Source organism: Ambystoma mexicanum, chromosome 13, assembly GCF_040938575.1.
Source record: "Ambystoma mexicanum isolate Mex_15411 chromosome 13, UKY_AmexF1_1, whole genome shotgun sequence".
NCBI classification, from domain to species: Eukaryota; Metazoa; Chordata; class Amphibia; order Caudata; family Ambystomatidae; genus Ambystoma; species Ambystoma mexicanum.
In genome coordinates this window covers 809,253,644-809,266,229 of record NC_090938.1, presented here as the reverse complement: position 1 = coordinate 809,266,229, position 12,586 = coordinate 809,253,644, and the positions used below count along the sequence as shown (strand labels likewise).

Genomic DNA, 12,586 nt, shown 5'->3' with positions numbered 1-12,586 from the left:
TTGTGAAACTTTCCCCACTTTGGAGTCTTGTTTGCTCCTAATCCGACATGTAACTCTTTTTCTGGCATACTACTTCTAAGAACATTGGCAAAGACTTAACTGTTTACTACCAGAACTGTGCTATCCTATCCAAGACACTGAACCATTGACTTTAGCCCAGGCCTATTGAATTGAATTGCCTCTTGTAGTGAACTGAAACTATTTGCCCTGCCTCTGAAAGTAATTGTGCTTTGATTCTTATAACCTTTGTCTTTCTACCCCTTTTGAAAGTTACTGAAGTGCCATTTTGCTCCCACTTCAGGGGAGCCTAACTTGTTCAGAAACGTATTGGTTGTGTACTGTAGTGTATTAAAGTGTGATTTGAGCTGCTTCTTACTAGTGGAATGTTTTCTAACTAAATGGGTAAATAAATGTATATTACTTTACCAAGAAACCTTGAGTAAGTGTTTGTTTGAACTACTGTGATTGCAAGTCCTTTGTGTAACCTCTTGTACTGCTCACAACCCTCTTGAGATAAGTCTGGCTGCTCAGCCACTGCCACCACATAACTGTGTAGTACAGGCTTGTACCAAAGGTGAGACTGTGCTTACTCCTGTAGTCTTAATTGTGTGTAGTGTACCCCAAGGGTACTGCATGTGATTCTGCCTAACAGTCGCTGCCACTGGAAAGGCTGAGTTCCCGAGCTGGGGTAGGGCTTGGAGGGCATTCATTTCCATTAGAAGGGCTGGGCTCCTGGGCAGGGGTGGGGCTTGGCGTGCACTCACTGCCACTGCAAGGGATGGGCTCCTGGGCAGGAGTGGGGCTTGGAGGGCACTCACTGCCATTGGAAAGGCTGGGCTTCTGATCATGAGTGAGTCTTGGAAGGCACTCATTACCATTGGATGGTCTAGGTACCTGGGAAAGGGCGGTGCCTGGAGTGCACTCATTTCCATTAGAAGGGCTGAGCTCCTGGGCAGGGGTGGGGCTTGGAGGGCACTCACTGCCACTGGAAGGGCTGGGCTCCTGAGCAGGGGTGGGGCTTGGAGGGCACTCACTGCAACTGGAAGGGCTTGGGCTCCTGAGCAGGGGTGTGTCATGGAGTGCACTCACTGCCACTGGAAGGGCTGGGCTCCTGAGCAGGGGTGTGTCTTGGAGTGCACTCACTGTCCCTGGAAGGGCTTGGGCTCCTGAGCAGGGGTGTGTCTTGGAGTGCACTCACTGCCCCTGGAAGGGCTTGGGCTCCTGAGCAGGGGTGTGTCATGGAGGGCACTCACTTCCACTGGAAGGGCTGGGCTCCTGAGCAGGGGTGGGGCTTGGAGGGCACTCACTGTAAGGGCTGGGATCCTGAGCAGGGGTGGGGCTTGGAGGGCACTCACTGCCACTGGAAGGGCTGGGCTCCTGAGCAGGGGTGGGGCTTGGAGGGCACTCACTGCCACTGGAAGGGCTGGGCTCCTGAGCAGGGGTGGGGCTTGGAGGGCACTCACTGCCACTGGAAGGCTGGGCTCCTGAGCAGGGGTGGGGCTTGGAGGGCACTCACTGCTACTGGAAGGGCTGGGCTCCTGAGCAGGGGTGGGGCTTGGAGTGCACTCACTGCCCCTGGAAGGGCTTGGGCTCCTGAGCAGGGGTGTGTCATGGAGGGCACTCACTGCCACTGGAAGGGCTTGGGCTCCTGAGCAGGGGTGTGTCGTGGAGGGCACTCACTGCCACTGGAAGGGGTTGGGCTCCTGAGCAGGGGTGTGTCGTGGAGGGCATTCATTGCCCCTGGAAGGGCTTGGGCTCCTGATCAGGGGTGGGGCTTGGAAGGCACTCACTGGAAGGGCTGGGCTCCTGAGCAGGGGTGGGGCTTGGAGTGCACTCACTGCCCCTGGAAGGGCTTGGGCTCCTGAGGTGTGTCTTGGAGGGCACTCACTGCCACTGGAAGTGCTTGGGCTCCTGAGCAGGGGTGTGTCTTGGAGTGCACTCACTGCCCCTAGAAGGGGTGGGCTCCTGAGCAGGGGTGGGGCTTGGAGGGCACTCACTGCCACTGGAAGGGCTGGGCTCCTGAGCAGGGGTGGGGCTTGTAACGCACTCACTGCCACTGGAAGGGCTTGGGTTCCTGAGCAGGGGTGTGTCTTGGAGTGCACTCACTGCCACTGGAAGGGCTGGGCTCCTGAGCAGGGGTGTGTCGTGGAGGGCACTCACTGCCACTGGAAGGGCTGGGCTCCTGAGCAGGGGTGGGGCTTGGAGGGCACTCACTGCCACTGGAAGGGCTGGGCTCCTGAGCAGGGGTGGGGCTTGGAGTGCACTCACTGCCCCTGGAAGGGCTTGGGCTCCTGAGCAGGGGTGTGTCGTGGAGGGCACTCACTGCCACTGGAAGGGCTTGGGCTCCTGAGCAGGGGTGTGTCGTGGAGGACACTCACTGCCACTGGAAGGGCTTGGGCTCCTGAGCAGGGGTGTGTCGTGGAGGGCACTCACTGCCCCTGGAAGGGCTTGGGCTCCTGAGCAAGGGTGGGGCTTGGAAGGCACTCACTGGAAGGGCTGGGCTCCTGAGCAGGGGTGGGGCTTGGAGGGCACTCACTGCCCCTGGAAGGGCTTGGGCTCCTGAGCAGGGGTGTGTCTTGGAGGGCACTCACTGCCACTGGAAGGGCTTGGGCTCCTGAGCAGGGGTGTGTCTTGGAGTGCACTCACTGCCCCTGGAAGGGGTGGGCTCCTGAGCAGGGGTGGGCCTTGGAGGGCACTCACTGCCACTGGAAGGGCTGGGCTCCTGAGCAGGGGTGGGGCTCGGAGGGCACTCACTGCCACTGGAAGGGCTTGGGCTCCTGAGCAGGGGTGTGTCTTGGAGTGCACTCACTGCCACTGGGAGGGCTGGGCTCCTGAGCAGGGGTGTGTCTTGGAGTGCACTCACTGCTACTGGAAGGGCTGGGCTCCTGAGCAGGGGTTGGGCTTGGAGGGCACTCACTGCCACTAGAAGGGCTGGGCTCCCGAGCAGGGGTGGGGCTTGGAAGGCACTCACTGGAAGGGCTGGGCTCCTGAGCAGGGGTGGGGCTTGGAGGGCACTCACTGCCCCTGGAAGGGCTTGGGCTCCTGCGCAGGGGTGTGTCTTGGAGGGCACTCAGTGCCATTAGAAAGGCTTGGCTCCTGAGCAGGGGTGGGGCTTGGAGTGCACTCACTGCCACTGGAAGGGCTTAGGCTCCTGAGCAGGGGTGTGTCTTGGAGTGCACTCACTACCCCTAAAAGGACTTAGGCTCCTGAGCAGGGGTGTGTCTTGGCGTGCACTCACTGCCACTGGAAGGGCTTAGGCTCCTGAGCAGGGGTTTTTCTTGGAGTGCACTCACTGCCCCTGGAAGGGCTTAGGCTCCTGAGCAGGGGTGTGTCTTGGAGTGCACTCACTGCCACTTGAAGGCTGGGCTCCAGATCAGGGGTGGGGCTTGGAGGGCACTCACTGCCACTGGAAGGGCTGGGCTCCTGAGCAGGGGTGGGGCTTGGAGGGCACTCACTGCCACTGGAAGGGCTTGGGCTCCTGAGTAGGGGTGTGTCGTGGAGGGCACTCACTGCCACTGGAAGGGCTGGGCTCCTGAGCAGGGGTGGGGCTTGGAGGGCACTCACTGCCACTGGAAGGGCTGGGCTCCTGAGCAGGGGTGGGGCTTAGAGTGCACTCACTGCCACTGGAAGGGCTTGGGCTCCTGAGCAGGGGTGTGTCGTGGAGGGCACTCACTGCCACTGGAAGGGCTTGGGCTCCTGAGCAGGGGTGTGTCGTGGAGGGCACTCACTGCCCCTGGAAGGGCTTGGGCTCCTGAGCAGGGGTGGGGCTTGGAAGGCACTCACTGGAAGGGCTGGGCTCCTGTGCAGGGGTGGGGCTTGGAGGGCACTCACTGCCCCTGGAAGGGCTTGGGCTTCTGAGCAGGGGTGTGTCTTGGAGGGCACTCACTGCCACTGGAAGGGCTTGGGCTCCTGAGCAGGGGTGTGTCTTGGAGTGCACTCACTGCCCCTGGAAGGGGTGGGCTCCTGAGCAGGGGTGGGGCTTGGAAGGCACTCACTGGAAGGGCTTGGGCTCCTGAGCAGGGGTATGTCTTGGAGTGCACTCACTGCCACTGGAAGGGCTTGGGCTCCTGAGCAGGGATGTGTCTTGGAGGGCACTCATTGCCACTGGAAGGGCTGGGCTCCTGAGCAGGGGTGGGGCTTGGAGGGCACTCACTGCCATTAGAAAGGCTGGGTTCCTGAGCAGGGGTGGGGCTTGGAAGGCACTCACTGCCACTGGAAGGGCTGGGCTCCTGAGCAGGGGTGGGGCTTGGAAGGCACTCACTGGAAGGGCTTGGGCTCCTGAGCAGGGGTGGGGCTTGGAGGGCACTCACTGCCACTGGAAGGGGTGGGCTCCTGAGCAGGGGTGGGGCTTGGAAGGCACTCACTGGAAGGGCTTGGGCTCCTGAGCAGAGGTGGGGCATGGAGGGCACTCACTGCCACTGGAAGGGGTGGGCTCCTGAGCAGGGGTGGGGCTTGGAGGACACTCACTGCCACTGGAAGGGGTGGGCTCCTGAGCAGGGGTGGGGCTTGGAGGGCACTTACTGTCATTAGAAAGGCTGGGCTCCTGAGCAGGGGTGGGACTTGGAAGGCACTCACTGGAAGGGATGGGCTCCTGAGCAGGGGTGGGGCTTGGAAGGCACTCACTGGAAGGGCTGGGATCCTGCGCTTTGGATTAGTCAGGTTGAATGAGCCACTCACTTGTCTTCTGCGCCGTGTCCCTCCAGAAGCGCTTGACGTTGGAGTAGCAGGCCTGGATTTTGGCTTCCATCCTGAGGCTGGTGTTGCCATCCTTATTTAGGTAGTTGGTGACCTGCGTGATGGCCTGCTGCACCTGTGGAATGCACCCCTCGGCTGCGGAGCAGGGGACGAACTTATTCAGCTTATCACTGTAGGTTGCCAGCACCTGCTTGTTAAAGACCAGCATGTTGATGGAAGTCATGCTCTCAAAGCTGTCCTCTCTGGCACAGCCCCCAAACATCTGTAGGACGAAGGCTCCTAGAGGAATAGGACAAAGAGCAGTCAGACAGCGCATGGGAGAGGGCGGAAAGACAGGGCAGAGAGCGGTGACATCACAGCCCCCAAACATCTGTAGGACGAAGGCACCTAGAGGAATAGGACACGGAGCTGTCAGACAGCGCATGGGAGAGGGCGGAAAGACAGGGCAGCGAGCAGTGACATCACAGCCCCCAAAAACATCTGTAGGACGAAGGCACCTGGAGGAATAGGGCACAGAGCTGTCAGACAGCGCATGGGAGAGGGCGGAAAGACAGGGCACAGAGCGGTGACATCACAGCCCCCTAACATCTGTAGGAGGAAGGCACCTAGAGGAATAGGACACAAAGCTGTAAGACAGCGCATGGGAGAGGGCGGAAAGACAGTGCACAGAGCGGTGACATCGCAGCCTCCAAACATCTGTAGGACAAAGGCACCTAGAGGAATAGGGCACAGAGCTGTCAGACAGCGCATGGGAGAGGGCGGAAAGACAGGGCAGAGAGCGGTGACATCACAGCCCCCAAACATCTGTAGGACGAAGGCACCTAGAGAAATAGGACACAGAGCTGTCACACAGCGCATGGGAGAGGGCGGAAAGACAGGGCAGAGAGCGGTGACATCAGAGCCCCCAAACATCTGTAGGACGAAGGCACCTAGAGGACTAGGACACAGAGATGTCAGACAGCGCATGGGAGAGGGCGGAAAGACAGGGCAGAGAGGGGTGACATCACAGCCCCCAAACATCTGTAGGACGAAGGCACCTAGAGGAATAGGACACAGAGCAGTCAGACAGAGCATGGGAGAGGGCGGAAAGACAGGGCAGAGAGCGGTGACATCACAGCCCCCAAACATCTGTAGGAGGAAGGCACCTAGAGGAATAGGACACAGAGCTGTCAGACAGCGCATGGGAGAGGGCAGAAAGACAGGGCAGAGAGCGGTGACATCACAGCCCCCAAACATCTGTAGGACGAAGGCACCTAGAGGAATAAGGCACACAGCTGTCAGACAGCGCATGGGAGAGGGGGGAAAGACAGGGCAGAGAGCGGTGACATCACAGCCCCCAAACATCTGTAGGACGAAGGCACCTAGAGGAATAGGGCACACAGAGCTGTCAGACAGCGCATGGGAGAGGGCAGAAAGACAGGGCAGAGAGCGGTGACATCACAGCCCACAAACATCTGTAGGACGAAGGCACCTACCTAGAGGAATAGGACACAGAGCTGTCAGATAGCGCATGAGAGAGGGCGGAAAGACAGGGCAGAGAGCGGTGACATAACAGCCCCCAAACATCTGTAGGACGAAGGCACCTAGAGGAATAGGACACAGAGCTGTCAGACAGCGGCTGGGAGAGGGGAGAAAGACAGGGCAGAGAGCGGTGACATCACAGCCCCCAAACATCTGTAGGACGAAGGCACCTAGAGAAATAGGACACAGAGCTGTCACACAGCGCATGGGAGAGGGCGGAAAGACAGGGCAGAGAGCGGTGACATCAGAGCCCCCAAACATCTGTAGGACGAAGGCACCTAGAGGACTAGGACACAGAGATGTCAGACAGCGCATGGGAGAGGGCGGAAAGACAGGGCAGAGAGGGGTGACATCACAGCCCCCAAACATCTGTAGGACGAAGGCACCTAGAGGAATAGGACACAGAGCTGTCAGACAGAGCATGGTAGAGGGCAGAAAGACAGGGCAGAGAGCGGTGACATCACAGCCCCCAAACATCTGTAGGACGAAGGCACCTAGAGGAATAGGACACAGAGCTGTCAGACAGCGCATGGGAGAGGGCGGAAAGACAGGGCAGAGAGCGGTGACATCACAGCCCCCAAACATCTGTAGGACGAAGGCACCTAGAGGAATAGGGCACACAGAGCTGTCAGACAGAGCATGGGAGAGGGCAGAAAGACAGGGCAGAGAGCGGTGACATCACAGCCCACAAACATCTGTAGGACGAAGGCACCTACCTAGAGGAATAGGACACAGAGCTGTCAGATAGCGCATGAGAGAGGGCGGAAAGACAGGGCAGAGAGCGGTGACATAACAGCCCCCAAACATCTGTAGGACGAAGGCACCTAGAGGAATAGGACACAGAGCTGTCAGACAGCGGCTGGGAGAGGGGAGAAAGACAGGGCAGAGAGCGGTGACATCACAGCCCCCAAACATCTGCAGGACGAAGGCACCTAGAGGAAAAGGACACAGAGCTGTAAGAGCGCATGGGAGAGGACGGAAATACAGGGCAGAGAGCGGTGACATCACAGCCCCCAAACATCTGTAGGATGAAGGCACCTAGAGGAATAGGAAACAGAGCTGTCAGACAGCGCATGGGAGAGGGCGGAAAGACAGGGCAGCGAGCGGTGACATCACAGCCCCCAAACATCTGTAGGACCAAGGCACCTAGAGGAATAGGACACAGACAGCGCATGGGAGAGGGCGGAAAGACAGGGCAGCGAGCGGTGACATCACAGCCCCCAAACATCTGTAGGACGAAGGCACCTAGAGGAATAGGACACAGAGCTGTCAGACAGCGCATGGGAGAGGGCTGAAAGACAGGGCAGCGAGCGGTGACATCACAGCCCCTAAACATCTGTAGGACGAAGTCACTTAGAGGAATAGGACACAGAGCTGTCAGACAGCGCATGGGAGAGGGCGGAAAGACAGGGCAGCGAGCGGTGACATCACAGCCCCAAACATCTGTAGGACGAAGTCACTTAGGGGAATAGGACACAGAGCTGTCAGACAGCGCATGGGAGAGGGCGGAAAGACAGGGCAGCGAGCGGTGACATCACAGCCCCAAACATCTGTAGGACGAAGGCACCTAGAGGAACAGGACACAGAGCTGTCAGACAGCGCATGGGAGAAGGCGGAAAGACAGGGCAGAGAGCGGTGACATCACAGCCCCCAAACATCTGTAGGACGAAGGCACCTAGAGGAATAGGACACAGAGCTGTCAGACAGCGCATGGGAGAGGGCGGAAAGACAGGGCAGCGAGTAGTGATATCGCAGCCGCCAAACATCTGTAGGACGAAGGCACCTAGAAGCATAGGACACAGAGCTGTCAGACAGCGCATGGGAGAGGGCGGAAAGACAGGGCAGCGAGCGGTGACATCACAGCCCCTAAACATCTGTCGGACGAAGGCACCTAGAGGAATGGGACACAGAGCTGTGAGACAGCGCATGGGAGAGGGCGGAAATACAGGGCAGAGAGCGGTGACATCACAGCCCCCAAACATCTGTAGGACGAAGGCACCTAGAGGAATAGGACACAGAGTTTTCAGACAGCGCATGGAAGAGGGTGGAAAGACAGGGCAGAGAGCGGTGACATCACAGCCCCCAAACATCTGTAGGACGAAGGCACCTAGAGGAATAGGACACAGAGCTGTCAGACAGCGCATGGCAGAGGGCGGAAAGACAGGGCAGCGAGCGGTGACATCACAGCCCCCAAACATCTGTAGGACGAAGGCACCTAGAGGAATAGGACACAGAGCTGTCAGACAGCGCATGGGAGAGGGCGGAAAGACAGGGCAGAGAGCGGTGACATCACAGCCACCAAACATCTGTAGGACGAAGGCACCTAGAGGAACGGGACACAGAGCTGTCAGACAGCTCATGGGAGAGGGCGGAAAGACAGGGCAGAGAGCGGTGACATCACAGCCCCCAAACATCTGTAGGACGGAGGCACTTAGAGGAACAGGACACAGAGCTGTCAGACAACGCATGGGAGTGGGCGGAAAGACAGGGCAGAGAGCGGTGACATCACAGCCCCCAAACAGCTGTAGGACGAACGCACCTAGAGGAATAGGACACAGAGCTGTCAGACAGCGCATGGGAGAGGGCGGAAAGACAGGGCAGAGAGCGGTGACATCACAGCCACCAAACATCTGTAGGACGAAGGCACCTAGAGGAACGGGACACAGAGCTGTCAGACAGCTCATGGGAGAGGGCGGAAAGACAGGGCAGAGAGCGGTGACATCACAGCCCCCAAACATCTGTAGGACGGAGGCACTTAGAGGAACAGGACACAGAGCTGTCAGACAACGCATGGGAGTGGGCGGAAAGACAGGGCAGAGAGCGGTGACATCACAGCCCCCAAACATCTGTAGGACGAAGGCACCTAGAGGAACAGGACACAGAGCTGTCAGACAGCACAAGGAAGAGGGCGGAAAGACAAGGCAGAGAGCGGTGACATCACAGCCCCCAAACATCTGTAGGACGAAGGCACCTAGCGGAATGGGACACAGAGCTGTCAGACAGCACGTGGGAGAGGGCGGAAAGACAGTGCACAGAGCGGTGACATCGCAGCCTCCAAACATCTGTAGGACGAAGGCACCTAGAGGAATAGGGCACAGAGCTGTCAGACAGCGCATGGGAGAGGGCGGAAAGACAGGGCAGAGAGCGGTGACATCACAGCCCCCAAACATCTGTAGGATGAAGGCACCTAGAGAAATAGGACACAGAGCTGTCACACAGCGCATGGGAGAGGGCGGAAAGACAGTGCACAGAGCGGTGACATCGCAGCCTCCAAACATCTGTAGGACGAAGGCACCTAGAGGAATAGGGCACAGAGCTGTCAGACAGCGCATGGGAGAGGGCGGAAAGACAGGGCAGAGAGCGGTGACATCACAGCCCCCAAACATCTGTAGGACGAAGGCACCTAGAGAAATAGGACACAGAGCTGTCACACAGCGCATGGGAGAGGGCGGAAAGACAGGGCAGAGAGCGGTGACATCAGAGCCCCCAAACATCTGTAGGACGAAGGCACCTAGAGGACTAGGACACAGAGATGTCAGACAGCGCATGGGAGAGGGCGGAAAGACAGGGCAGAGAGGGGTGACATCACAGCCCCCAAACATCTGTAGGACGAAGGCACCTAGAGGAATAGGACACAGAGCTGTCAGACAGAGCATGGGAGAGGGCGGAAAGACAGGGCAGAGAGCGGTGACATCACAGCCCCTAAACATCTGTAGGATGAAGGCACCTAGAGGAATAGGACACAGAGCTGTCAGACAGCGCATGGGAGAGGGCGGAAAGACAGGGCAGAGAGCGGTGACATCACAGCCCCCAAACATCTGTAGGACGAAGGCACCTAGAGGAATAAGGCACACAGCTGTCAGACAGCGCATGGGAGAGGGGGGAAAGACAGGGCAGAGAGCGGTGACATCACAGCCCCCAAACATCTGTAGGACGAAGGCACCTAGACGAATAGGGCACACAGAGCTGTCATACAGCGCATGGGAGAGGGCAGAAAGACAGGGCAGAGAGCGGTGACATCACAGCCCACAAACATCTGTAGGACGAAGGCACCTAGAGGAATAGGACACAGAGCTGTCAGACAGCGGCTGGGAGAGGGGAGAAAGACAGGGCAGAGAGCGGTGACATCACAGCCCCCAAACATCTGTAGGACGAAGGCACCTAGAGGAAAAGGACACAGAGCTGTAAGAGCGCATGGGAGAGGACGGAAATACAGGGCAGAGAGCGGTGACATCACAGCCCCCAAACATCTGTAGGACGAAGGCACCTAGAGGAATAGGAAACAGAGCTGTCAGACAGCGCATGGGAGAGGGCGGAAAGACAGGGCAGAGAGCGGTGACATCACAGCCCCCAAACATCTGTAGGACCAAGGCACCTAGAGGAATAGGACACAGAGCTGTCAGACAGCGCATGGGAGAGGGCGGAAAGACAGGGCAGCGAGCGGTGACATCACAGCCCCCAAACATCTGCAGGACCAAGGCACCTAGAGGAATAGGACACAGAGCTGTCAGACAGCGCATGGGAGAGGGCGGAAAGACAGGGCAGCGAGCGTTGACATCACAGCCCCCAAACATCTGTAGGACGAAGGCACCTAGAGGAATAGGACACAGAGCTGTCAGACAGCGCATGGGAGAGGGCGGAAAGACAGGGCAGCGAGCGGTGACATCACCGCCCCTAAGCATCTGTAGGACGAAGTCACTTAGAGGAATAGGACACAGAGCTGTCAGACAGCGCATGGGAGAGGGCGGAAAGACAGGGCAGCGAGCGGTGACATAACAGCCCCAAACATCTGTAGGACGAAGTCACTTAGAGGAATAGGACACAGAGCTGTCAGACAGCGCATGGGTGAGGGCGGAAAGACAGGGCAGCGAGCGGTGACATCACAGCCCCAAACATCTGTAGGACGAAGGCACCTAGAGGAACAGGACACAGAGCTGTCAGAGAGCGCATGGGAGAAGGCGGAAAGACAGGGCAGAGAGCGGTGACATCACAGTCCCCAAACATCTGTAGGACGAAGGCACCTAGAGGAATAGGACACAGAGCTGTCAGACAGCGCATGGGAGAGGGCGGAAAGACAGGGCAGCGAGCAGTGACATCGCAGCCACCAAACATCTGTAGGACGAAGGCACCTAGAAGCATAGGACACAGAGCTGTCAGACAGCGCATGGGAGAGGGCGGAAAGACAGGGCAGCGAGCGGTGACATCACAGCCCCTAAACATCTGTCGGACGAAGGCACCTAGAGTAATGGGACACAGAGCTGTGAGACAGCGCATGGGAGAGGGTGGAAATACAGGGCAGAGAGCGGTGACATCACAGCCCCCAAACATCTGTAGGACGAAGGCACCTAGAGGAATAGGACACAGAGTTGTCAGACAGCGCATGGGAGAGGGTGGAAAGACAGGGCAGAGAGCGGTGACATCACAGCCCCCAAACATCTGTAGGACGAAGGCACCTAGAGGAATAGGACACAGAGCTGTCAGACAGCGCATGGCAGAGGGCGGAAAGACAGGGCAGCGAGCGGTGACATCACAGCCCCCAAACATCTGTAGGACGAAGGCACCTAGAGGAATAGGACACAGAGCTGTCAGACAGCGCATGGGAGAGGGCGGAAAGACAGGGCAGAGAGCGGTGACATCACAGCCACCAAACATCTGTAGGACGAAGGCACCTAGAGGAACGGGACACAGAGCTGTCAGACAGCTCATGGGAGAGGGCGGAAAGACAGGGCAGAGAGCGGTGACATCACAGCCCCCAAACATCTGTAGGACGGAGGCACTTAGAGGAACAGGACACAGAGCTGTCAGACAACGCATGGGAGTGGGCGGAAAGACAGGGCAGAGAGCGGTGACATCACAGCCCCCAAACATCTGTAGGACGAAGGCACCTAGAGGAATAGGACACAGAGCTGTCAGACAGCGCATGGGAGAGAGCGGAAATACAGGGCAGAGAGCGGTGACATCACAGCCCCCAAACATCTGTAGGACGGAGGCACTTAGAGGAACAGGACACAGAGCTGTCAGACAACGCATGGGAGTGGGCGGAAAGACAGGGCAGAGAGCGGTGACATCACAGCCCCCAAACATCTGTAGGACGAAGGCACCTAGAGGAATAGGAACAGAGATGTCAGACAGCGGCTGGGAGAGGGGAGAAAGACAGGGCAGAGAGCGGTGACATCACAGCCCCCAAACATCTGTAGGACGAAGGCACCTAGAGGAACAGGACACAGAGCTGTCAGACAGCACAAGGAAGAGGGCGGAAAGACAAGGCAGAGAGCGGTGACATCACAGCCCCCAAACATCTGTAGGACGAAGGCACCTAGCGGAATGGGACACAGAGATGTCAGACAGCGCATGGGAGAGGGCGGAAAGA

The 12,586-nt window shown here is 58.3% G+C and overlaps 1 protein-coding gene across 2 annotated transcripts in view; it reads right to left on the bottom strand.

Moving 5' to 3' along the window:
• The window catches only part of LOC138522041 (class II histocompatibility antigen, M beta 1 chain), a 356,872-nt gene that overhangs the window by 175,435 nt on the left and 168,851 nt on the right, over positions 1-12,586 (bottom strand). For both annotated transcript variants that reach the window (XM_069635265.1, XM_069635264.1), the window contains exon 2: positions 4,678-4,974. In XM_069635265.1, the coding sequence (XP_069491366.1) occupies positions 4,678-4,974 (297 nt within the window). The remainder of the gene's footprint in view (positions 1-4,677; positions 4,975-12,586) is intronic.